This window comes from Nesoenas mayeri, assembly GCF_963082525.1.
Source record: "Nesoenas mayeri genome assembly, chromosome: 4".
NCBI classification, from domain to species: Eukaryota; Metazoa; Chordata; class Aves; order Columbiformes; family Columbidae; genus Nesoenas; species Nesoenas mayeri.
Window position 1 is genome coordinate 63,649,321 of NC_137540.1, and position 25,120 is coordinate 63,674,440.

At 38.5% G+C, this 25,120-nt stretch overlaps 1 protein-coding gene across 1 annotated transcript in view; it reads left to right on the forward strand.

The window, feature by feature from the left end:
* SLC2A9 (solute carrier family 2 member 9) overlaps positions 1-25,120 on the forward strand; it is a gene marked incomplete at both ends in the record, with an annotated part of 94,766 nt that overhangs the window by 45,954 nt on the left and 23,692 nt on the right. The window contains 2 exons of the mRNA XM_080343609.1: positions 7,832-7,933; positions 10,889-10,964. Coding sequence (XP_080199735.1) covers positions 7,832-7,933; positions 10,889-10,964 — 178 coding nt within the window. The remainder of the gene's footprint in view (positions 1-7,831; positions 7,934-10,888; positions 10,965-25,120) is intronic.

Genomic DNA, 25,120 nt, shown 5'->3' on the forward strand with positions numbered 1-25,120 from the left:
AATTCAGTAGTAGACCACAAAAGACTGTAGAAAATCTTTTGCAGTATCACACAGAAGTCAAGGAAGCCAATTTTCTTAGGTGAGATGATTCTGGTTTGGGATGTCACGAGAAAGGGCTCTGAGACTTGTTCTGTGTTTCTTTTAACATTAGTTAATAGATCTTAACATACAAGAAGGGATTCCTTGCTTAGGGCATGGCACATCTTAAGGGAACTCCAGACACTTCAACAGGTGTTCTCATCCCTAACACATTTCCTTCATGGTACCCAAAGCATAATCCAAGATATCTTCGTTGAAACTCTGAGGCTCCACTGGGGTCAGAATAAGAAGAAATACAATCGGCTGTCACTGGAATGTAGCACATGGAAAAAATGGGGTGATGAATACTTTAATCTTGAGGGTTCGTAAGAGGTTTTGCTATAATCTGATTTTTAGTAAGACTTTTAGTACAGTCCCCTGTGACTTCGTTCACATTAGGTCAGAATCAGCCTTCACGTACCCATAATCCACATTAGGCTGTAAGTAGAGGAGTGTGCAAGAGAGGAGCAAACATGGCATTTTCCCCTTTTGCTCCCCTCATCCTGACAAGCTGTTGATGAAGGAATACCTGAATGAGAAAGTAATATCTTGGTCTTCAATATCTATGATATTTTCTTTGAATTTGTGTAGTTACTTTTCAGAATGCACAGCATCCTAAAGCAGTGAATTTCACAGTTTAACTACATATTATATGAAAAAGATACAGTAGGTGTGGGCTGGATGAAATGCTAACAGTGTAGTTGCTCAGCTAACTGTAAAACTATTATTGGAAAGTAGCAATCAATCCTTCACTGTTATACAAAGAAATATCAAGTCAGATTCTGTGATGGTTTGCCATGGGTCAACTAATCATAAAAATATCCATTAATAATATGGGAGAGGTAACAAAGAGCCTTTCATAATTAACTGTATCATCTGAACTCTGCAAAGGGAGAAACTCAAAAAAATTTGCAAGAACTATGGAAGATCGTAAGAAATTGGACAGGTGGTCTGAAATCAGTAAGATGAAATTCAGTAAGGAAAGGTACCCAGTACTGCACTTTGGGAAGGAAAAAATCATATGCACAAATACAAAATGTCATGCGGAACTGTGATAAAAGGCTTAATGAAGTCAAAATCTATCTTGTTTTTAATTTTCTTTCTATCAACTCAGCTTCCTCCCTGACAGTGAAAGAAGTTGCACCAGTCTGCATGGAGCGGATCTGTTTTGACTGTTCTTATCACCTTAGTCTCCTCTAGCTGCTGCCAGACTGTTTGACTGTTAATAATTTGTCCTAGTATTCTGGGGTGAATGAAATCCAGACCCTGTTTTCCTTCTCCCTGTATAACAGAAGGCAAGTTCTCCACCTGCCCAGATCCAGTACTCTCAGACATTGCCATCTACTCACAAGATTTATGGGATTTTCATTAAATGAAAGTCTCATTTTAACTAATAAATTGCGAGATGAAAAAACAGTCCTTAGTGAATATGCTACTGCATATTGATTTTGGGGAAAAAGTTACCTGGCACCAAAGACCATTAATTTTATCCAAGAGAAGTATTTATGTAGTTCATAATTTTTAATTTTAAGAGGCCATAAATAGTTGCCTACATGAGCAAACAGTTGGCTTCCAAAATTGCCTGCCACACTGATTTGTTTTGCTGATACAGAATTTTCACTTGCGTGAATTTTTAGATGATTTACATACACTTTACTCAGTATTACTAAAGCACTGCCAAGTGTGTCTAATAATTGGAATAAAAACAAATACTTGGTGATTCATTTGGAATATAAGATACTGAATTCTTTTAGATGCAGCATGTCACTAATTACTCCCTAGTCCCAAATTCATCATCATTTCATATCTCAAATGTGTGTGCAATATTTGTGGAACAAATTTGTGCGTGGAAAAATACTCAGATTTATGTCACTGTACTGGGCAAAATGTGAACAGAAAGAATCACCAGTACAAAAAAGTGATACTGACCAGCTTCCCAGGCTGTGCTATTAAAGCCAGAATCAATCCAAGAGGTTCCTGGAATGTGTTGATGATAACTTCTTTCTTCAAATGATAGAGGAACCAATGAGGAGGGGTGCTATGCTGGACCTTGTTCTCACTACCAAGGAGAGGCTGGTGGACAATGTAGAGCTCAAGGGCAGCCTTGGCTGCAGTGACCATGAAATGGTGTAGTTCAAGATCCTTATAGCAGGGAGGAGGGTGCACAGCAAGCTCACTACCCTGGATTTCAAGAGAGCAGACTTCGGCCACTTCAGGGGTCTGCTTGGTAGAGTAACATGGCATAAAGCCCATGGGGGGAGGAGGGGCCCAGGAGAGCTGGTTAATATTCAGGGATCACCTCATCCAAGCTCAGGAGTGATGCATTCCAACAAGAAGGAAGTCAGGCAAAAAGGCCAGGAGGCCGGCATGGGTGAACAAGAAGGTCCTGGACAAACTCAAACAGAAAAAGAAAGCCTACAGAGGGTGGAAGCAAGGACAGGTAGTGTGGGAGGAATACAGAGATATTGTGTGAGCAGCCAGGGATCAGGTTAGGAAAGCTAAAGCCCTGATAAAATTGAACCTGGCCAGGGACATCAATGGCAACAAGAAAAACTTCTAGAGGTATGCTGGTGAAAAAAGGAAGACTAGGGAAAATGTTGGCCCTCTCCAGGAGGAAATGGGAGACCTAGTTACTCAGGATATGGAGAAGGCTGAGGTACTCAATTACTTTTTTTGCCTCATTCTTCACCAGCAAGCGCTCTAGCCACACTGCCCAAGTTGTAGAAGGCAAAGGCAGGGACTGGGACTATGGAGAACCATCCACTGTAAGAGAAGATCAAGTTTGAGACCATCTAAGGCACCTGAAGGTGCACAAGTCCATGGGACCTAATGTGATGCATCCGTGGGTCCTGAGGGTGGATGAAGTTGTCAAGCCACTATCCATCATATTTGAGAAGTTGTGGCAGTCTGGTGAAGTTCACACTGACTGGAAAAGGGAAAATATAACCTCCATTTTTAAAAAAGAAAGACCTGGGGCACTATGGGCCAGTCAGTCTCACCTCTGTGCCCAGCAAGATCATGGCACAGATCCTCCTGGAAACTGGGCTGCGTCTTCGTCATGCTGGTCTGGCAGGCATTGAGTGTGGAGACCCTTTTTCACGAATGGGAAATTTTACTGCCAGGTGAAGCTGATTAAGGATACTTTACTGCAAAATAGTTCAGATTGAGCTTAGAAATGTAACAATCAATTCCACCCTTTGCTGATAGTAATCTCTAGCCTGGTACTTACAGAAAATTTGTAGGGTCTCACGCTGTTGTGACTTTAACACAGATACAGGCAAACTGATGTGAGAGCCAGGGTAGCCAGAGAGTTATTTAAGGTTTATGCTTATGTGGTCAAACTTGGCACTAGGCCTCTAAATTCCAGTTTAGGTACTTAAATAAAATAACTTCTTTCTTTGTTTTACAACAGTATAATTCATACAGTAGACAAATGGATATATTTAACAATATGAATCAAAAACCCTGTCTATAACCCTCAGGGTTCCTTTCCTCTTCTTTTCCTGGATGCAAGATACTACACATTGTGTCATAAATAGATATGACAGTGATATAAATGTGATTATCCATTTTAATCCTGCTATTTAAAATGGAAATAACGTAGAGTAAGCTTGTTACATTAAGCCTGAATCTAGATATACGGTGTTACTCAGACGTATATCCAAAACACAGGAGAAAAAAAGTGTGGCTAGTCTTGACGTTAGCATACAGATCAAGCTTCTTCACAGATCTGAGACGTCAAAAAGATTTGATAAGGTTTTCTTAGCATAATTTAGGGCCAGCAAATAAGCAGGGAATAGCATTCAGTGACCTCCCATCTGGGCTGTGGAACTCACAAATTCATTTTATCCAGAGAAGCTGGTCTGATCTTTTTTAATGTGCTCTGCTTTCACTATGTCAGCCTTGGTAACTGCAGCTGACTCAAGTGAAAAGGTTGACATTTGCCTTTTTAACTTTATTCACAAGTGTTTCCTGCAAGACAAAAGTAAGTTGTGTGAACTATTAACTGAGTTTGTGTATCAGTTGCCTTGTTATCACCAAATGTTTGTGTTGAATTTTGGTTGCAATAGTTTTTTACGCATCTTCAGTAATTTTAGCTGTGTTCATTACCATGACTGAGTATAGGCTTCTATGAATGTATGTTTATGATCACACATAAACAAGTATTAGCCTACACAATTTGGCAAATAACTCAGTGTGCTATCACAGAAAACAGTTGTAAGATTCTTTTTTTGACTCTACTTGTGCATATACTGATTTCTTGTTATTTCATTTACTCTACCATATAGTGTGTTTTGACTTTAGGTCTTCAATAGGTAACAGTTATCAGTGCATAGCAGTGAGGCATTCAGAACTATAAATACCTGAAAACTGGTGAATCATCTTCCACGTCTTATGAGTCATAAGCGTCTTAGTGATTTCTCAAGTTGACAAGTTTTGGGTCTTTATAATCATAACTAAAAATGAAGTTGTTGTCTGTTTATAACATCAAAACCAGCATTTTTTCACCAGGGAAACTTGCTGTTACATAAGATGTTAGACCTTTCTTTTCAAGTATTTACTGAAACTTCAGAGTTTTTCTGAGCTTTTATTCCCATCAAGAAAAGAACGAACAATTCAGAGAAGTTTGAGGTACTGATTTATTATCATAAGTTTTCTTAAGAAATCCTCAAAAATAAAATAATTTTTAGTTAGAAATACTGTAGACTTAAATGATTCAAAAAACCTTTTTGGCCTTGATGAAAGATGGTCCTTCCTGAGAGGCTTTTCTATTGTGGCGCTGGGCGCTGGGATGTTTCTTCATTGCCTCCTGCCCAGCAAAGCCACAGACCCATGTCTTTCCAAACACAAATGCTGCCTTTCATGAGACCACAGCTTTGTAATTTATTATCAGGTAGGGACCATGTTTTTGACTCTTGCACCTGGCTTTTCCTGAGCTTGATTCTGCGTAGTATCCTGTTTCAGCAGGGACTGGTGGGCCAAGAGGTGGGTCACACATTTGAACGAATTAGAGGTGTTCTTAGCTTTAAAATGGAAGTGGGCATTTCTCTCCCCATAACTGTACAAGTTAATCATGTCTAATTGAGAAACCTTCTGAGTCTGTATTCCCTAGATTTGTTAGTGTTGTCAGTATACTTAACTTTGTATCAAATTTGAAAATGATTATAGAATTCCCAGCAGTTCTGGTGCATCATGGTATCCCTGTGAATAAGGACAAAATCACTGCTTATTTTTTCCAGTGAACAAAGTTGGTCCATTCCATAAATCACAAGAATTGTAATTGTAATTGTAAATTCTTTGTGGCAGAAACTGCAGGGAATGCCCAGAAGCTGAAGCATTTGAGTTCCTCATTGCTACTGTATTAAATAAATAGCAATGATGAATGCTTGGGAAATCTGGCATCAGCTCAGGGAAAAGAATGACTGCACATGGATTTGCTTTATTTCATCCTGAATTTTCTCTGAATAAAAAATAATTTAAATGTATTAGAAATTATTATTCTTTTCTGTAAAAAGAATATGGAGCCCACAGATCTGCTGTAACTGTATTGTATGTGGCTGCTCTCAGTTAAAACTGGGAGTTCCTTACCAGCCCACATAGTTTTGCCCAAATATGTCCAGACTACTTATTCTCAATGCATGTAAGCACAAGTGCATACACTCCTCTAGGACCTTTTTCCCCCATGTTTTGCTTTGTATGAGAGCCATCTCATACAAGAAACATGCGTCCCTTACCCTGTTTTAATACAAAACCTGCCAGCTGGTGTAACATCAAGATTGTTTAATCATGGCCACCAATCCAGAATTGAAAAAACTAAGGGAAATTACCTGGTATGTCAAATTACATGTGCAGCATGTACTGCAGATAACTTTTCATCACTCATAGCCATAAAAAATGTCTCTTGGTTAAGTGTATGTGTGGCCGCATGTGTTTGCAAGATGGATTCATTAATCACCCTGGAAAACGCTTGGCATCTTATAGAGGTTTTGACAGTGCAGCACTTGTAATTTTGGAACATTTGGACCCCGTGAGCACAATGTGAAATGTTAATAACATCAGTGCGAGTCTATTGTAAACATGGCTCTGAAATCAATTCTATTATGGAAGCTGTGGAAGCTGTCAAAATGAGTATATTTCTTCATTTAAAGAAATAACGCTAAAGCTTGCTCCAGAGCTGCTTTCCGAGTTCTGCAGTGTCACGGTGCGTATCTCTGGTGTGGAAGTCCAGCTCAGTGGGGTGCGGGATTGGTGGGATTTGCAGCCTGTCCTAAAATCTGCCAATGACCCTGATGGTGTAGGAGAAGCTCTTGCCACACCAGGTGTTTCTTCTGTGGGTGACTTTGTACTTTCCTTTAACACGTCTCTTCTAGATGCTTACAGTGGAACAGTGTGCATCCTCTCCCAGAATTAAGGGTATTGCTCACGATTTAATCTTAGTTACTCGTTTTATCTTTTCCTCAAGAGAGGTGTGAAAGCAGGACTTCAGTCTCGAGTAAATAATGATGTGGCAAACAGTTGTGTGATTCTGATTTCAGGTTATTTGAAGTGATACATTTCAGGCTTCATGGAATTGTTTTATCTTTCTCATAAGCAAGCCAATTGTAATTAGCAGTTCCAGTAGTTATCAACAGGAACAGTACTACTAAATATTATGACCTGATGTATGTATGTATGAACCCATTTTAGTGAGTCACCCTAGCAAAGACAAGACAGTTCCATGTTACAGCATTTTAAGAATCTTTTGTGTTCTTCTCTAGCAGATAAGTATTCAGATTTTGTGATTACATTTAAGGAAGTTGAATTATCTTCAGGTGTTACATATAGATTCAAAATGTGCGTGAGTGCGCAAGTATCAGTGTTACAAACCCCTGTCTGAGCAAAGTTTTCTGACAGGTGGATTTGTTTTATCTTACTAGTCCAGTTACATTAACCATCCTATATCATGAGTAAATGTTTTTTCTGTGTTTGGACAAAAAATAAATTTAAATTAAATTTCAGATTAATAAAAATATATTTAATCTATGCTAAAAAGTTTTTATGCTTAAATTTTAAGCCTTTTAAGCTTAAATTCAGGAAGAACTTGAAATTAAGAAATGTGAAAAATGTTCGAACTTCTGACATTTAAAAATTACATATTTTGAGAACACCTTTATACTGATTTGGTGCAAATTTGTAAGCAGTTCAACCAGTGTAGAGTTATTTCTCCCCTGAAAAACCCACAAACCCATAAATAACAACAACAAAAAAGCCCCAACCAAACCTCTTGTAGTTATCATCATATTGATTATTTTAATATAGCTGATGTACAGTCCGTGTTTTACTATTAAATTGTTATCGAAGAAGTTTAATGTAGAAGTAGCTTTTGAAACCTACCATGCTAACAGTATTAAAGTTGAATTTACCAGTTGTACATTCTTCTTATCAAGGTGGTCATATTTGTTCCTTAGGAGGAAATCCAAGCATAAGACTACTACCAAGTACTGGTTTTAACGGTTTCCCATTTTTTCAGGGGTTTTAAATAAGGATGCTGTGCTAACTTGTTTTTTCAAAGAGGTTGAATTATGTAAACATAATTGTGAACACAGTTATGAACATATCATAGCTGATAAATAGTATAAAAGCTGATAAATAGTATAAAATCAGATTTCTTGGTTTTGTTTTTGGTGTTCATATTTGCAAGGAGAACGTAATTCATTATCTGAGTTCTTCAGTGCTTTATCAAGAAAGTCAAATGCCACTTTTTGTTTTCCAGGGCTTAGTTATTGAGCGGCTTGGGCGCAGACCTCTGCTCATCGGGGGCTTTGGGTTGATGATTGTCTTCTTCGCAGTGCTGACCGTCTCTCTGACTTTACAGGTAATACTACAGCCACTATATATTTTTACTCTTGTCTGTTTTAATAAACAGGTGCTCGATACCTGTTTACCTTGGCATTCCTATATAAGCCAGTCCTTTTAATTAGTTTGGCATAAGGATTTGAAGGTCTTTCATGTTTTTTTTGTGAATCTGTTGGTTTCAATATACTATGTTTAGCCATAGCAGCTTTTGCATTAAAAAGCCATATGGGCTTTGTCACATTCAGTCTCCTTAACTCAAGGATTCATGTATTCATGAACTATTATGAAGACAATTTAACCCATAGTTGGGTAAATAGTTTACCTATATTATATGTTTTTATCTTTATTTGTAATGCAGTCTTTTTGAGATTTCTTTCCTACTTTGTATGTCATTCTTATTCTTAGGCTTGGATGTTTGGTTTTTTGTTGTTTTTTCCAGTACTGGACGATTTCCGTATTTGCTGCTTCTTTCAAGTTGCATTTCTGATATTTTTATTGAAAATATAAAGATTTAGCCTTTACAGAACATCTGCACTTAAGTTCTCAGATGTTATTAGCAGTCAGTTCCCCAAAAATTTCAAACAGTCAGAGGAAGACTAGTAAACAAATTTAGATACTGACCCTGAGTCATTTTTCCTTGCTTGGCTTCCATTTTCATAATGATGCCATTTCTTTCTGTTCCCCAGAGCTTTTGGGAATTAAGACTGACAGTCTGCAATGGCGTGGGTTTGGGTGGTCTTTCATCAAGTCATTTTTCCCCTGGTTTTGATTCCTGTGTCTTGCCATTCTTTTGACTTTCAAATCTTGTTTCTTGGTTGAAGAGAGTGAGTAAGACAGTTTGACTAGCAAATTTGTGCCACACCATTGCAAAGTTTTATTTGACTTACCTGTACTTACAGCACTATAAAACTTTACTTCACATACCCATCATGACAACTATAAGAGAGCTCTCCAGAAGAGAGATGTTATTGGAAGTAAACAATAAAAAAATTCTCTTCAAAATCTTTTGAAACCTAGTCTGATCTGTGAGGAACTTCAACTGTTGTAAATATCTGAAGTTGGAGTGTCTTCCAGTTTTAGTTCCTTTCACAGTCACAGTATCACAATATGTTTGGGATTAGAAGGGACCTCAAAAGATCATCTAGTCCAATCCCCCTGCTGGAGCAGGAATGCCTAGGTGAGGTCGCACAGGAACATGTCCAGGCAGGTTTTGAATGTCTCCAGAGAAGGAGACTCCACAACCCCCCTGGGCAGCCTGTTCCAGTGTCTGTCACCCTTACTGAGAAGAAGTTTTTTCCTCAAATTTAAGTGGAACCTCTTGTGTTCCAGCTTGATCCCATTACCCCTTGTCCTATCATTGTTTGCCACCGAGAAGAGCCTGGCTCCATCCTCGTGGCACTCACCCTTTTTATATTTATAAACATTAATAAGGTCACCCCTCAGTCTCCTCTTCTCCAAACTAAAGAGACCCAGCTCCCTCAGCCTTTCCTCATAAGGGAGGTGCTCCACTCCCTTCATCATCTTTGTTGCCCTACGCTGGACCCTCTCCAGCAGTTCCCTGTCCTTCTGGAACTGAGGGGCCCAGAACTGGACACAATATTCCAGGTGTGGTCTCACCAGGGCAGAGTAGAGGGCAAGGAGGACCTCTCTTGATCTACTAACCACCCGCCTTCTAATATACCCCAGGATGCCATTGGCCTTCCTGGCCACAAGGGCACAGTGCTGGCTCATGGTCATCCTGTTGTCCACCAGGACCCCCAGGTCCCTTTCCCCTACACTGCTCTCTAATATGTAATTTCCCAACCTATACTGGAACCTGGGGTTGTTCCTGCCCAGATGCAGGACTCTACACTTTCCCTTGTTAAATTTCATTAGGTTATTCCCCGCCCAATTCTCCAGTTTGTCCAGGTCTCTGGATGGCAGCACAGCCTTCTGGCGTGTCAGCCACTCCTTCCAGCTTAGTGTCATCAGCAAACTTGCTGACAGTGCACTCTATTCCCTCGTCTAAATCGTTAATGAATATATTGAATAATACTGGCCCCAGTACTGACCCCTGAGGCACTCCACTAGATACTGGTCTCCAACTAGACTCCGCACCATTGACCACGACTCTCTGGCTTCTCTCCTTAAGCCAGTTTGCAACCCACCTCACTACTCTATTGTCTAGACCACACCTCCTCAACTTTCAGAAGTGTTTCAGTCTGTTAAGTATGAGAGATTAGGTATTGCTTTCAACAAAGGACCTGGGGAACAAATAAATAGACTTGATGTCAGGGCAATTTGTAGCTACTCTGGTTTTGCACCTTCTCTCTTTCAGTGCCCTTAGAGACCTTGGATCTGAGCTCACACGAGAACTCCAGAATTGAATACAATTCCATTGAAGAACTATTTATAGTTTGTTCTCTTTCCATGTACCTTAAACCGTGACACACACACATGGCCCTCCTTGTCTGCAAAATCAGATTATGGCTAAAATCCCTGGACTGTGGCTTTCACGTTCTTTGCTAAGGTTCAGGTACAGCTGTCTCACTGAAAGGAACCCTGTCACGTCCAGACTTCAGCACAGCCTTTAAATGGCGAACTTTGAAGCTCTGTTGCGCCACCATAGTTGCTCTTTTTAAACATGGCTGAAATACCTGAGGAAGATGGAGGTGCTGAGTCTGTTCAATGGAAATTAAAAGTTTTTTCCAGGATGGCTTGAACTTCAGCACAAGAAGTTGTAAACTCTCAGAGTTGTGACTTCTGTGGTGCAAGAGCTTGTCCAATGTTTCTCTGCCAGGATTCTGCAGAGACCAAGACCTTTACTACAAATCATCTAATAAATTCCTACAGAAATACTATGATTTTCTAAAATAATTCTAGACTAAATTCTGAAATAGAGAAAGAATTGTGGAAAATATTCTCTATCTGTGATTTTTTTTTTTAATATTGGTACATACAACACACTTACCATGAATGTCTTTTATCTACCCAGAAAACCGTGCAGTGGCTTCCTTACCTCAGCATATTTTGCATTCTTGCAATCATTGCATCATTCTGCATTGGACCAGGTATGTCTATATTTTTTCATGTTTTTCTGTGCATCAAAGCCCAGGTATTTTTGCACTGGGATTATGTTAACAAATTGTTGGGAACTTTGCTTTACCCTTGTCTGATGACCACAAGGGATCTAAGACACTGAAAAGTGATAGCAACACAAAATGATAGCAATATTCTCAATAAAACCCCATGTACGCACACATTCCCACTTAGCTGTCAGCATAATTGAAAACTAGTGCCTAAATTGCAATCAGTACCAAATTAAAATGTTGGCTATTACTGTTGGGTTACTATGATTTTGTAACTCTATAAAAAAAACTCAAACTGGAAGCTGATTGTTTTATTTATCAATGCTTGTCTTAGCATTTCAGTGCTGGTAGGATGCAAATTGGACACTGGTGGTGGAAGCGGACAGTTGTGTGTGGTTCTTTTCTTCCGTTCCAAAGACAGAAAAGTGCTGTGCAGGAGGGTTTCCACATGCTCTCTTTAGGAAGATGATGGAAAAGGTGGATGTCCTGGTGGTGGAGCTGCTTCTGATCTGGCAGTTCTCTGCTGACTGTACACATTTCAAATCTGATGCCCTCAGGGTAACTGTTTCTGTAGATTTGTAATGAGTTTATCAAATCTGTTTCACCAGCCGAGTTTTGATTACTTACAGTTGGATACAACTTAATAGAAAATCCAGCTGTAATTTTAAAAAATTTTTTTGCTTTAACAAATAACATGTTTAAGGATAAAAATGTAATAAAGCCAGACCTTTATCAGAAGTGTAGAATGAAAGGACAAGAGCAACAGTCAAGTGTCAACAAGGGCAATTGTGACTGTGTAAAAGAGAAAAAATGTTACACCGAGAGTGGTTAAGCACTGGAAGACACGGCTCACAGGGGCCATAAAGTGTCCGACTATGGAGCTATTCAAAGCTCAGCTGGACAAGTTCATGAACAACTGGCCCTGCTTTGACCAGAGGTTGAACTTCGGAAGTCCCTTCAAACCTAATTTATCCTGTGATTCTAATTGCATCGTGTCTTTGGAAAATGCATTTTAATAGGTAGGCATAATACACAAATACTTAATTCAGTGTAGTATAAGCAGTGGTGTTCTAGCCTTCGGATACTAGATCAGAATTGGATCCTGCAGTTATCAAATAAAGAAATGTTAACAAAAATTATCTGCAGACAGATAAAGAGAAATTTAATCCAAATTCAATACATGTACAGAATAAGATGTCAAAACAGTGCTTAAATTTTCAGAGATTCTCTTACAAACTGTTCTGCACAAAAATGGGAAAAATTAGCTGCTTTTTAGGAGTTTTTCTGCTGTGAGCCTGAAAGCGAGACTTCTATTCCACTGAGTTCTCAGTTTTTTTCATGCACCATTTATTACCTCATTTTCTTTATGAAGATCTTGACATTAAACATTAATCAGCTGTTTATACATCTTCACCACTGAAGTGATCTAATTAATTGATTATGGTTCATTTGGGGAAGGAAAGAGTTGCTGATGTTTTCTGTAATTCTAATGAAACATGGCTATAATGCTGTGGATCCTCTTTTGGAAAAGCTGAGGAAAATGGGGAGACCACAATATTCCTTTTCCCCTTGCTTCTGGGAAGATAGTCTGCCACTAATCTCTGTGCTTATTCCTTTATATATGGGAGCTTACTGGAGGGTGGGCTTGGGTAGGGTCATTAACACACCCGGTGTTGGACTGTAGATGGCCTATGAAGATTGTTGTTCTTCACCTCTAGCACTTCTTACAAGTCAAATAGTGCAAACGATCTTGCAATCCCTTTGTCCTTCTGTAGTAACAAATCTAGGTTCACCTAAGTCCCTAGTATTGCGGAGGTATGTTTCTTAGGTTGAGACATTTTTTTAAAAAGAAGAATTTGGTGGAATAGAGCTGCTTTTGCATCTTGGATACCTAAGTAAAATCAAATGTTGACTCAAAACTTCTTGAAAACTTCCTTTCCACTGTTTTAAATAGCTCAAACAATTTAAGTGCAGCTGCTTGCAACATCTACCAATGTTTTTTCTAAAAATCTGTTGAAACAAATTGTAATTTTTTTTCCATTTTACAGACATGTTCCACTGATCTTTACGACTTGCAGATCAATATGTTCTTACATGTTGTATTTTTAGTGTATTAAGAGTAACCCTCTACATTTCTCTTTCACTTCACCATTCTTCAGAATGGATTCTGTTTTTCTTAACTTAGCTTCTTTCCTCATACCAGTGCTAGTCAGGATTTTCTATTGTGCTTTGCACTGTCTTTGAAGCAGGGTCTGCAGATATATGTAAGACAAACAGCTTTTGTTTGATATTACTTGCTTTCTACAGAAATTCTTTAAAATTATATCTTCTGTGGGGTTTTTCTGTTGTGCTCATTGCTTTTAAAGCCAAAGAACGTTAATACTGTACCAGTAGCTACCTAGTTGGCCTCTCCACATTTCCTGTGTATGTTCAGACATTTGTAATACTTGATAATAGTGTGAATATCTTGGTAGCAGTGAACAGTGCTTTGGTTTTTATGAAAATTTTGTTGATTCACACTTCAGCTGTTGAGAAGAAGTTGGAAAGAATCATATTCTGGTTCCTCTGTCAAACAATATCAATATTTTAGCTGACTTGAATGGGACCAGATTTATCTTCAGTGAAACTTTTCTGTTCTGTTTAGTGGGGCTTAGAAGATCTAAATTACTTGGTTATGTCTTAGCTGGGGGCAGTTATCTTTCAGAATATGAAAGCAACTTCCATTATTAGCCATGTTTTAAGATGGATAAGTGAGAAGAGAGCATATATATTTTTTTTTCTGAATAAATAACATATTGCTAAAAAGTGAGATATCACTGGTTTTTGTATCACAAGACATAACTTCAATATTAGAGTGCAGTTGCTGTGTAAGGTTTGCTCTTACCTCCCAGTCCAGAAAAGACATCAATAAACTGCAGCAAGTTTGCTGGGGAGTCACCAAGTCAGGGACAGGGCTGGGTGAGCTGGACATGTTCAGCCTGGAGAGGAGGTGGCTTTGGGGGCACCAAAGAGCAGCCCCTGTACCTCTGAGCAGGGTGTTGTGATGACAGAGCCAGGCTCCTCTTGTGTCCTGGGAACGCTGCAGAGACAGAAGGCATAAGTTGAAGCAAGATGGACTGTTACTGTAAGGAAAAGGTTTTAGCTTATAGAGAGTAGAACAGGTTACCAAGGATTTTGAGTCCTTAATTACTACACAAAGATCAAAACTGAATGGTTTGTACTTCTGCTTCTTTATTTCAAAACTCTGTAGTCCATTGGGAAATCTGTGTTTCTGGATCTTCCTAGATAGGGAAAGTAAGTGCTACTGACTAGCAGTTACCAACTGATTTAAAATTGGCTGGGTTTTGTTGAAAACTACACTGTGACAGTTAATACTAAGATATGTGACTGATACAGCATATCCATATATGTATCTCATACATATTTTTCCGCTTAGGGTCTTACTGAGACAGCATTTCCAAGATTTTTGTAGTCTTCCATTAATTTGTTTGTTCCCTGTCTGAAACTGTGTGAAATTTTAGCTTCTTTTAGCAAAGAAATCTACAAGTCTACCATCTTTCATGTGCGTGAAGACATCCTTTGTTTTGCTTGGTGTGATGCCCTTTATGTCTTGCATTGGAAGAAGCAGAACAATTGATCCCCTTCTTTCCCTCTTCAAGTTTCTTGTGACCTTGTAGACTTTTACCTTATCACCTCAGATTTCTCCAGACTGAATGCCTATTTCTTATTGCTTTCTTGTCAGTGATATTTTATTACAGCCTTTAGCAGTAAAATTTCACACTTCAATATCTAGTATTCTTTTGCAGCAATCTGGTAGTTTAACAAGACAGGGTTGAAGTTTAGGAATAGCTTTCCCACCTTTCTGGTCATTTAAAGGTTTTCCCTAAGAAAATTAATGTATGCTCTTTATTTTTATTAAGTTGCAGACTATTAATGTTTGTAGCGTTTTGTAGAAGGCTGAGTATCATTTGTTTGTATTGGTTAAAAAGGTATTATTGTTATGGTATTACTAATACTTATTATCTTATTTAATTCCTTCTTTAGCTATTTAGAGCATTTCAGCATTCTTCAGAGTGATTCCTACATAGTTTGTAATGATTCTGGCGATACAGATTTTCATCTAAGATTAATTCAGTTTACATGCACTGAGCTATTGGTACTTGGAAAAAATTATCCCATCTGAAAACAGTAAATAACATAAGGAATCGAGCATACAAAAATACTGCCATAACCTTCTAGAGCATAAAATTACCTTTAAAAACACAGTATTTTCTCTCTTGTTAGAACATCTGATACTTTCTTGATAGCTTAGATGTTGTGTGGTCTCCCACTCTCTGATAGCATATGGATGAGTCCCATATGCTCCTTTACAGCTAGGATCAGCTGCTACTATAAATTGTGGGGTTTTTTTACTTGTTTCATTTTTCTGAACTTGGCTTTTCAGCTTGCAGATGTTTTTCAGGCATATTTCTAGGGACTGAAACAGTAATGCCAACAGGTACGTTCAGACATGCACGTGATTTGGTACTTCATCATTTTTACCGAAAGACAAACAGTGGAAAGCTTTCATGCATTTATTGAAAAGTAAAGGGACCTTTATGTTAAAGATAGTCGATCTATGATCTGAAAGTAAAATACCCTTCACAAATTGCTTGTTTTTTAGAGAGTAAGGAGCTACGCTGTTCCGGACAGTTGCTTCCCTGTCCCCATTTGGTTAATTATACACGAGTGAAGGTAGTTGGTTGCAAACAAATATATTGTTTTCCAATATTACTTTTGATTATGGGAACACATTAGTAAATAATTTTACAGTTTGCCTTCAAGGTAAAGGCAGACGCTTTGTGGAAATGTTTTTCTTGTTCACACACTTGATCTGAAATAAAAATATGATGTGTTTCAAATGAAGAATTTTCATCCAGCAAAGAGTAAATAGAACGGACTAAGGGGATTAGTTCTGGGTCTTAAGGAGAGAACAAGAAAAAAAAAATCAATGGAGAAAACAAATCATAGAAAAATAGTCAGAGAACATTTTCAGTATCTCCACAAAGCATTTGTGCTGTTTGGGTTAGGTGTCATGAGCAAATGCGTTGAATTGGAATGCCTTTAGTGAGTGGGTAAACGATTTGCAGGTCCTTGGAAATTTGGGTAGTGATAGATGAGCTTAGGTACATGTGAAATGTCTTCCTTCTTTTAGCTTATCTTAGGTACTATTTAAGGAAAAAGGAAAAGCTAAAAGCAGTTATCCCTGCTTTCTCAGTTAAACCTGGGTGGCTGCCTCTTTGTGGACACTGGAGTAGGTTTGACTGTGCTTGCAGAATCTATGTCTCTTTCAGGAGAACCACACTAAAAATCTGAATTAAACAGAAAGTGTGTAGGTTCTGCTTTATCTGTTCACTTTAATTCCCAGTTCATCCATTGTGCCTTTGCAATAGTCACTGTGCAAATGATTTGTGATTTTTGATTTTGCTGGGTGAATTGAAAAATATCTGTATGCATGTGTGTGCATTGAGTGACGGGAGTTAGTTTTATGAAGTTGCTGGAGATTGACCCCTTTTATCTACCACCAAATAGTTGGAAAAAAAAAAAAAAACAACAAAGCAAAAAAACCCAAAACCACAAACACAAACAAGAAACCACCAACAACAGTAAAACCAGCTGACCCAGGGAAATCCAGGGACAGTTTCCTTATTTGCCTACCAGGATTGTGACCCCACCTGCCAGGGAGGCTGTCATGTGTTCTAGGATGAGGGTCTTTCAGTGTTTGGGTTTGATGCTGTTCCAATTTGTATGTAACAACTAAATGTCCATTCTCTGAACCAGAGAATGTCTCTTCTGCCGTGTGTCAAGAGATTCACTCCGGATGGTAGGACATATAGGGGAAAAAAATCAAGCAACTGATTAATTGAGGATTACAGCAATGTTGGCATGGGCTTCCCAATAGAAATAAGCATGACATAGACACAGTGAGACCTTGAGAACTTTGGAAACTTGGCATAAAGCATTTCCATGCATTGTCTTTGTATGGAGAGATTTAATAATGTGGCTTCCTTAGAAGAATACTCCGTTTAATGTCCTTCTATCCAGTGTTGATAAATGGAGGTGGCAATGCTGCAGAGATGGGAAAGGAAACCATGGTGGGGGAGGTTAGGTATGATGCCTGTCTTTTAACTAAATGAAAGGGTGGGAAGAGGTAGACTGTTTTAATAATATACCTGCTTTGAAGTAATCCTTCCTTCATCACCTTCTTTCAGAAATTGAAAAAGTCTCTTTTGAATCAAACTTTTGCATATTTGATGGCTCTGGAAACGCAGTGAACTGGAGCACTGGACTTGATTTTACCATTGGGAAAATAACCCAAGACCCTATTTTTGCAGTAAGACCTGAAAAAGGTGTTTGTGTTGCCATTTGTTGGGCCACTGTAGCTGGGTGGGAGGTCGGTCACACGTGTGCCCAAGCAGGCGTGCAGTAACGTTCTCTCCTCCAGGGAACATTCCCCAATTGTTCCTTGGAGTCCTCTGGAAGGAAAAAAAATCAGCTTTTATTACAACAAGCAGTAATACCAGGGGAAGTTCCAGAAATCTGAGGAGTTGCTTTTATATCCGTTGCTTGATTAACATAAATCAAGCCATCTTTCTGCCGGAAATTCATGTGACTTCCAAATTTGAGATTAGTGATTTATTTGAAATCTCACTTCATCCTTCACAGTTTGCCCATTTCTAGTAATAGAGGATTTAAGCATGTCTGAATATGCCGGTTACCTAAGGGAGAATGTAAGAATGATATCTGTCAGTATCACGTGGAAAGCTTCCCCATAGACATTTATATTTTATGCAAGTCATTTGAAAATTTGTTTTACATTGACAGTCTACATGCATATTCTTTTACATATTTTCTTTGAGACCTAATGCATCATATGGTCGTGCATCGTCTCTCTGTATTGTAATGTGAAAAATGCTCATTGTGTTGTCATGTGTCATGTCACCATTTTTGAGATGAAGACTTGGAGCACAAAACTGTTCATGTAGCAGTTTGCCAGGAAAGTGGCAAAGAAGGGCTACTGCGAAGGTGAAGAAGATAGATATTTATATTAAAAGATACAGAATAACTTCGTAGTACCAAACAAAATACTGCAAATAGAATTTCTGTTTCCACATACATGGACAGAAGGGAGAATAACACTGAGAAGAGAGAATAAGCTCAAGGTAAATGTTGCTGCAGAAAATCACAACAAAAACCCAAACCTAGGTGCTGCTTAGCTATGAACAAATTTAGAATAGAAACTGGAAGAAAACTCATAGCCACTGCAGGAGCAGAGTTCTCTATTAACTTCTCAATGGAAACAACAGCAAAGGGAGAAACTAAACATGAGTGTTTTAAATTTCTAAAAAGACTGTATGAAATACTTCCTGAAACAGCCAAGGATTGGAATTGAACCAGATGATACAATCTGATCCTTGATTCCTTTATCTCCAAGTCCTTTGTTCTTGCTTTATCTCTAAGTGAGATATTTGATCCTCGGTATAAAGTCTTTCTTTTTTTTTTTTCCATTTGTCAGAAAGCCCATGTGTCTGTGAAGATGAGCATGTTTGCAGAGAGGATTTTCTAACTGGTCATTACATAGAGCATGTAGCCCATGACTTTAATGTACATCAATAGCTGCTATTTTTAAATCAGTGGTGCCTCAGTGAGAAAAAAAGCAGGAATCTCTGGTTAATCCTTAGACGGTGTCAACAGGGAATCTGACTTTACTGTCCTATGCTGTGTAACCCCTTAGAAGTAGTTACTCTGGTCCTAAATGCTGTAGGTATTTCTATGGATGAGTGGCGCTTCCCTTCAGAAGTCCAGCTGACTTCAGTAGAGTTTGCATAAGGTTGCATTTATTGTGAATAGGATCAAATGTGAACCAGTGTGATTTTGCTTCAATTCCTACTTTTGGAATAAGTTCCTATTCAGTATGAGTAGGGATGACAAAATCAGATCAGTGATATATTTCCAGTCAAACTCTCATCACAGAAAAATGAAGTCGATAAAACTCACTATAATGGAATTTGAAAAAATAGTTATTTCATGGTAGTGAGATCTTCATTTTTTGAATGTTGCTTTTTATAGCAATTGCATTTTCAGATGCAGCTAAGAAATCTTAGCAAACCAGATCATTTCAGAAAAATGTTTCACTTTTTGTCTCTTTTTTGAGAGTTTTGTCTTATAATTGAGTTTTATAATACTTGTCATGGTTTATGGAGTGTGAGTGAAGTCTTTCCTAGTACAGCTGAATACAGACACAATAGAAACATGATAATGGTATATTTAGCATGTGTTGAATTGACATTATGAAGTAAACAAAAGAAAACTCAAAGGAAATCATTGCTGTGCCCTGAGGTGTATCAAAGATATTTTGATATTTAAAGCTTACATCAGCCTATGCTGTTACTCTGAATGCCAATGTGCAGCTGTATTGACAGCGGAGCAGTTCTGATAAAAGGGTCACTTTGAAAGTCATGAGGTTTGTTCAATCTGAAATGTCATCAGGGAAGAAGAAAAAATCTGTCTTGGATGTGAAACACAAAGAAAGGTGTGATAGCACACACGTAGACATTAAAGTACTGAAATGAAAGGCAGCATCAGTATGATTGCCTGAAATAGGCATTTACAGAAGCTTTGTGTGATGTGTTAGCTTCCCCACTTAGAGTGGGATGTAAGAATGTCTAATGCTTGTGGCCTCCCACAGAGGTATTCTTTTCATACGCTTTCTTTTTAGTTCACTTCAAGAAAGAGTTTGGAGCTTGCTTGAGTGGAAAAAACTTCTCTTTGTACTAGAAAAGTGTACCATGTTAAAAAGAAACAAATAAACCCAGGTTGCTATATATTTAATTAAAAAGTGGTGGATTTGAACATTTAGGTTAATTTTCAAAATGTCTTTTATTCCGTAAACTAGAAGCTTTTGCAGTCTTTCTAGCACATAAGTATCCTTTGATAATGTCAAATAGTTCCCACATCAGCTAAGAAGGGTATTTGTGCGGAAATATTTATTTATATAAGAAAACATTTGGTTTGTTTATAGTTGTAAGGCTTTTGTGGGCACAATAGTAGATTTAAGAAGTGCTTCACTAAAAGCAGTTGCATATTGCAGACATGAGTTGCAGTTCCGTTCAGGAACTTGTAATAACGTGGAGATGTATTGTTATTGTGCGATAGGTACCAGTCTCAGTTGAAGATTTGCTGAGGGATCTCTGGCCCCATCCCCTGCCCCTTTGTGCCACTGCACTGCTGCAGATGCCGCTGCCACCCATCCATCCAACACGAGGAGCCTTAGGGTTGGCATTTCAGCCTCCAGCTGCCACCCATCACCACCTGCTATGGTAGTGCCATTGCTTTAATTTCTGTGGGCTGTGAAGCACAGCAGCAGGAAATATGATTTATAACACCCTTCCTCCCCTGGTTTGCTCTGGCAGTGGGAGAACCTTCTGCCCACTCTTGGGGACACTTTCAACTACTTCTGCTGAGTCAAAGAGATGACTGTATGGGAAGTTGAAGGGCTTCACATGAGAATTTATCTTTTTGTTACTTTTCAGTGGACAAACTGAAGTTTGGGGCTGTTAAGAAATATAATTGCTTACAATTGGGCCACATGTTTGTTGATTTTTTTTTTTTTTTTTGTGGGGATGGTAACATGCCCCTTGGATATATTGAATACAACATGTATCTTGGGGTTTATGTTTTGTTTGAATACTTCTCTCTTTAAAGAACAGCATAGAGTAAATGTGTAGCTTTTAACAGTTCTCTTAGAGAAGTGATTTCAATTCATTACAATTAGTGGAGGTTCTACTGAAAAATGAAGCCCTAGTGTTTTACAGGTAACTGTCTGTTGGATAAAGACATTGCTAGAGATGACACATGGAGTTCTTAGCAGCAGGAAAACTTATGAACTTTATCCCTTTAACAATAGATTTAAAAATTATCTTAATTGAAGCTTTCAAAATGTGAATGCTTTGACACTTGAGAGCACTCCTCTCACCTGAACTAACATGTTTTCCTGAATGATCCTTAATGACTTGCTGATGGCTCACAGCTCCAACACTTGAGAAATTTACTGCTGGAACAATGCACCCTTGTGTTTTAGAGCTTTGTGTAACTGTGAAAAATTTATTTATTCGGAGGTTGCCTAAGTGCATTACTCAGGGTAATGTGAACTGGACATAGAAAGCCTAGTAAAAAAAAATACTGTTTAGTCTGTGAATGAATGTAAAATATTTAAACTTACAAAAGTGCAAACTAATAAATATATAGAACAGTAGATGTAGAATTAATGAATGTAAGATGAAAAAGTACTTTATTTTCCTTGTTTCCAGGCACAGTGCACAGCAAAGTTCTAAGTTCATCCCATGTATTTCATGCTAAGCTCCATGGCTAGCATGTAAATGCAAATGTTTACTAGTTTTATGTTGCAATGAAAGTTGCTTTAGAGTCTAGACAGCGTTTCTTGATAGCCAGCCTACCATGTAGAAAGCTAAATAAACAGCAATAAAATACTCTCAGGGGAAAAATAGGTCAGAAGGACAATTGCATGAACATGGGTAGTCTCATGGTGTCAATTTGACCAAGTAAGCGGTTTCCTTTGAATCTCCAAATGCTGTCCTACTCCAGAAACCTTACTTTTTTCGGAACACTCAGTTATATGCCTTTGGCAACTTCTTTCTAAATTTCATCAGAAAGAAGGTTTATATCTTTCATCACAGCAAGACTGTCTTTCTTCAGGCCGGTACTTGTAGTCAAAGGGCACCTTCTGGCTCTCTTTTCTGTTTGCTAGCAAACAGGTATTGCTGTTTCCTATATCTCTTTTGGTTATCGGCCATAGTAAGGAAAATAAAATATTTTTGTTGTCCTACATTCATTAGTCCTACAGCCACTGCTCTCTTCACCCTGCCTACCGTCCTGGAGCTGCAGCCAAATTCTTTAATCACTGTCATTTGAGGCCCATGTCTTTAGGATTTCAACGGTTTCCAGAAATAAACAGATGGTCTGTTACCCATCTTAAACAGGAGGAGAACAGGGAGAGGCTCTTCTGTCCCAGCTTCTCTGAAAATTTGGTCCACTGTTTGTACTCTTTGGGTCCTTCAGGATGAATACAGCTATAGAATGACATGGCTGTGCACTGCTACTATGATTAATTTGTTAAAATATTTCATGAGGAAAGCCTGACACTGAGTTTTCAAGACTGTTTCAGCTTGCATAGGTTCACAACCAGCAGCATTTTGTGCTAATGGGTTGTCAACCTGAATTCCTGATGAGGAAATCATGTCCGATGACTTTATATTTCTTTCAGTAGATTATTGTAGAAGCAATAAGCCTGTATGAGATAGGGCTTGTTTTTTTTCTGTTTTCATCCTGTCATAGTGATATGACTGTATGAATATTTCACTTACCTAGGACTGATGATGCTTGTGAGCCTTTAATTCAGGTATTTCCACAATACTGCCATCTGTATAGTGGATGAAAATGTAAAGGACACTTGTGTGCTTTTATTACAGTAAAAACTCTCTCATCATTGATCTTGTAATTGTGATCATAGTTTTTAATTGCATAATATTAAGAGAAGTGATGTTAATCAGTGTGTGATCATCGTTGTTGCTGAGAATAATTATACAATTAATTATATCATAAAGACTCAGTCGTAGCTCAGCGAAGAATTTTTTTAACATTCAAGTAGAAGAACAGAAATTCAGGCTATAATTATGGTTCTGATATGATAAAGTGAGTCTGAAAATATAGCAGAAATGGTTAAAACACTATGTGCAGTTAAAAGTTGAATGTATTTTATTCTTCAGTAGAGATGTAGAATTATAACGGTGAAGTGAAAAGAAATATTGCTAAGTACCACAGTAGAAATTGAATCTTGATGTTTCAGTGTTTATAAAACAAAAAACAACTATGTAATAATCAAACAACAATAACCAGGAAAAAAAATACCCCACCAGATTGAAAGTGTCACAAACCACCAAAAAAGATGTGTTGGATTTGTATAGAAGTTGGCAGAATGGCCTGTATCTGGACTGCTGGTTTTTATTACCAAAGAAAAAACCAAAGTGGGGCAAAAAGGAAAAGCTAGTAAAAATTGAAGATATTACTCAGGCTTCCAGGAAATAGCTTGTTGTTGTTGTTGTTGTTTTTTCCCAAAACAGAACATTGTTGCAGGGTACTTGCCAGTTTTCTCAAAACGTCTCGCTTGGGAGACTCCATCTCTCAGTGTGTGGGGTTGGGAAGTCTGGGAGCTCCTGTCCTAATCTGGGCTCTCAGGATTTCCAGACTCCCTCCCCTACGGGCAGAATTTGGAGTGCCGAGTCGAGCAGGAGGCCACTAGGCTGCATGGCCACGGGTGGTCCTCTTGATGGGGCTGGAAACCCCACAGCTGGCCCTGGAGCCGTGGCCTCAACACAGTTTTGTCTTGAGTGTCCATTGAAAGATGGACTGCTGTCCCAGGGAGTTCCTTTCTCTTTGCTGGTTCTTAGGGCACAAGGTTTCTATCGCCTTTAGAGGTGATTTGCCTATATAGTAAATCTCCCTGATTTGTGTTAGGCATTTGTTCTTTTAACAGTTACATTTCATAAATCATTTATATAGCCATGACTTCAACTCCCAGTTAGGTACTGGATAAAAACAGAGTGAGGATCTAAGTACTTTCCTTACTCTTTCATGTTTTCTGTATTCAGATTTTTGCACTGAATTGAGTAACATCTGCTAAGCAATGTTTATTTGTAAGTGCTCACTGAACAGAACAATAAGTATGTGTACTTAATTTTTCATAAGAAAACATGTTGATAGTTGTGCAAATTGAAATATATATTTGAAAATCTGTAGCATGTCTACAAAGAGTATTGTTTCTGTTCATGCATAAAGGACTACTGGGTTTTGATTCTGGATGTTTACCAGCAAATGACATTGATTCAAAGTGTAACTGGACTAATTACTGAGGGAAATTACTGAGTTCAGGATCTCATGTGACAGAACAGAATACCAAGCAGAATCGCAACCCTGGACTTCAGTAAGGCAAACTTCAGCCTTTTCAAGCAATTGCTAGGGGAAATCCCATGGGACAGGATACTTGAAGGTAGAGGGCCCAAGATAGGTGGTTAGCATTCAGAGACTGCTTCTTTCAGGCTCAAGATCAGAGCATCCCAACACGTAGGAAGTCGAGGAGGGAAGCTAGGAGACCTGCTTGGTTAATTAGGGAACTGCTGGGCAAACTCAAATCGAATAGGAGAGTCTACAGATCATGGAAGCAGGGGCTTGCCACTTGGGAAGAATATAAGGCTGTTGTCAGAGGATGTAGGGAGGCATCTGGAATATTATGTCCAGTTCTGGGCCCCTCAGTTCAAGAAGGACAGGGAACTGCTGGAGAGGGTCCAACGTAGGGCAACAAAGATGATTAAGGGAGTTGAGCATCTCCCTTATGAGGAAAGGCTGAGGGAGCTGGGTCTCTTTAACTTGGAGGAGACTGAGGGGTGACCTCACTAATGTTAATAAATATGTAAAAGGTAAGTGTCATGAGGATGGAGCCAGGCTCTTCTCAGTGACAACCAATGACAGGACAAGGGGCAATGGGTTCAAACTGGAACACAGAAAATTCCACTTAAATATGAAAAGAAACTTCTTCGCGGTGAGGGTGACAGACACTGGAACAGGCTGCCCAGGGAGGTTGTGGAGTCTCCTTCTCTGGAGACATTCAAAACCCGCCTGGACACATTCCTGTGTAACCTCATCTAGGTGTTCCTGCTCTGGCAAGGAGATTGGACTAGATGATCTTTTGAGGTCCCTTCCAATCACTAACATTCTGTGATTCTGTGAAATGTATAAAATACACAGATGTAGAAGTATGTTGCATGTCTAATTGTTTCAGGTGAGCTTAATCTAGTTTCTTTAAACAGCTCATTGTTATGCAAGTCCTGCAATAGGAAATTTGTAATTTCCAGTAGATGTAGCATGCTAACAGGTATAACAATCTTTCTTTAACTGTACTACAATATGTGAAGAGTTTCTTCCATTAGTTTCACTGCAATGCTGAAAAGAATGATGTATCAGAAATGAATAACTATAATTATTGTGGTCAATGCATTACTTCTTTAAATTCATGTTCAAAAGCT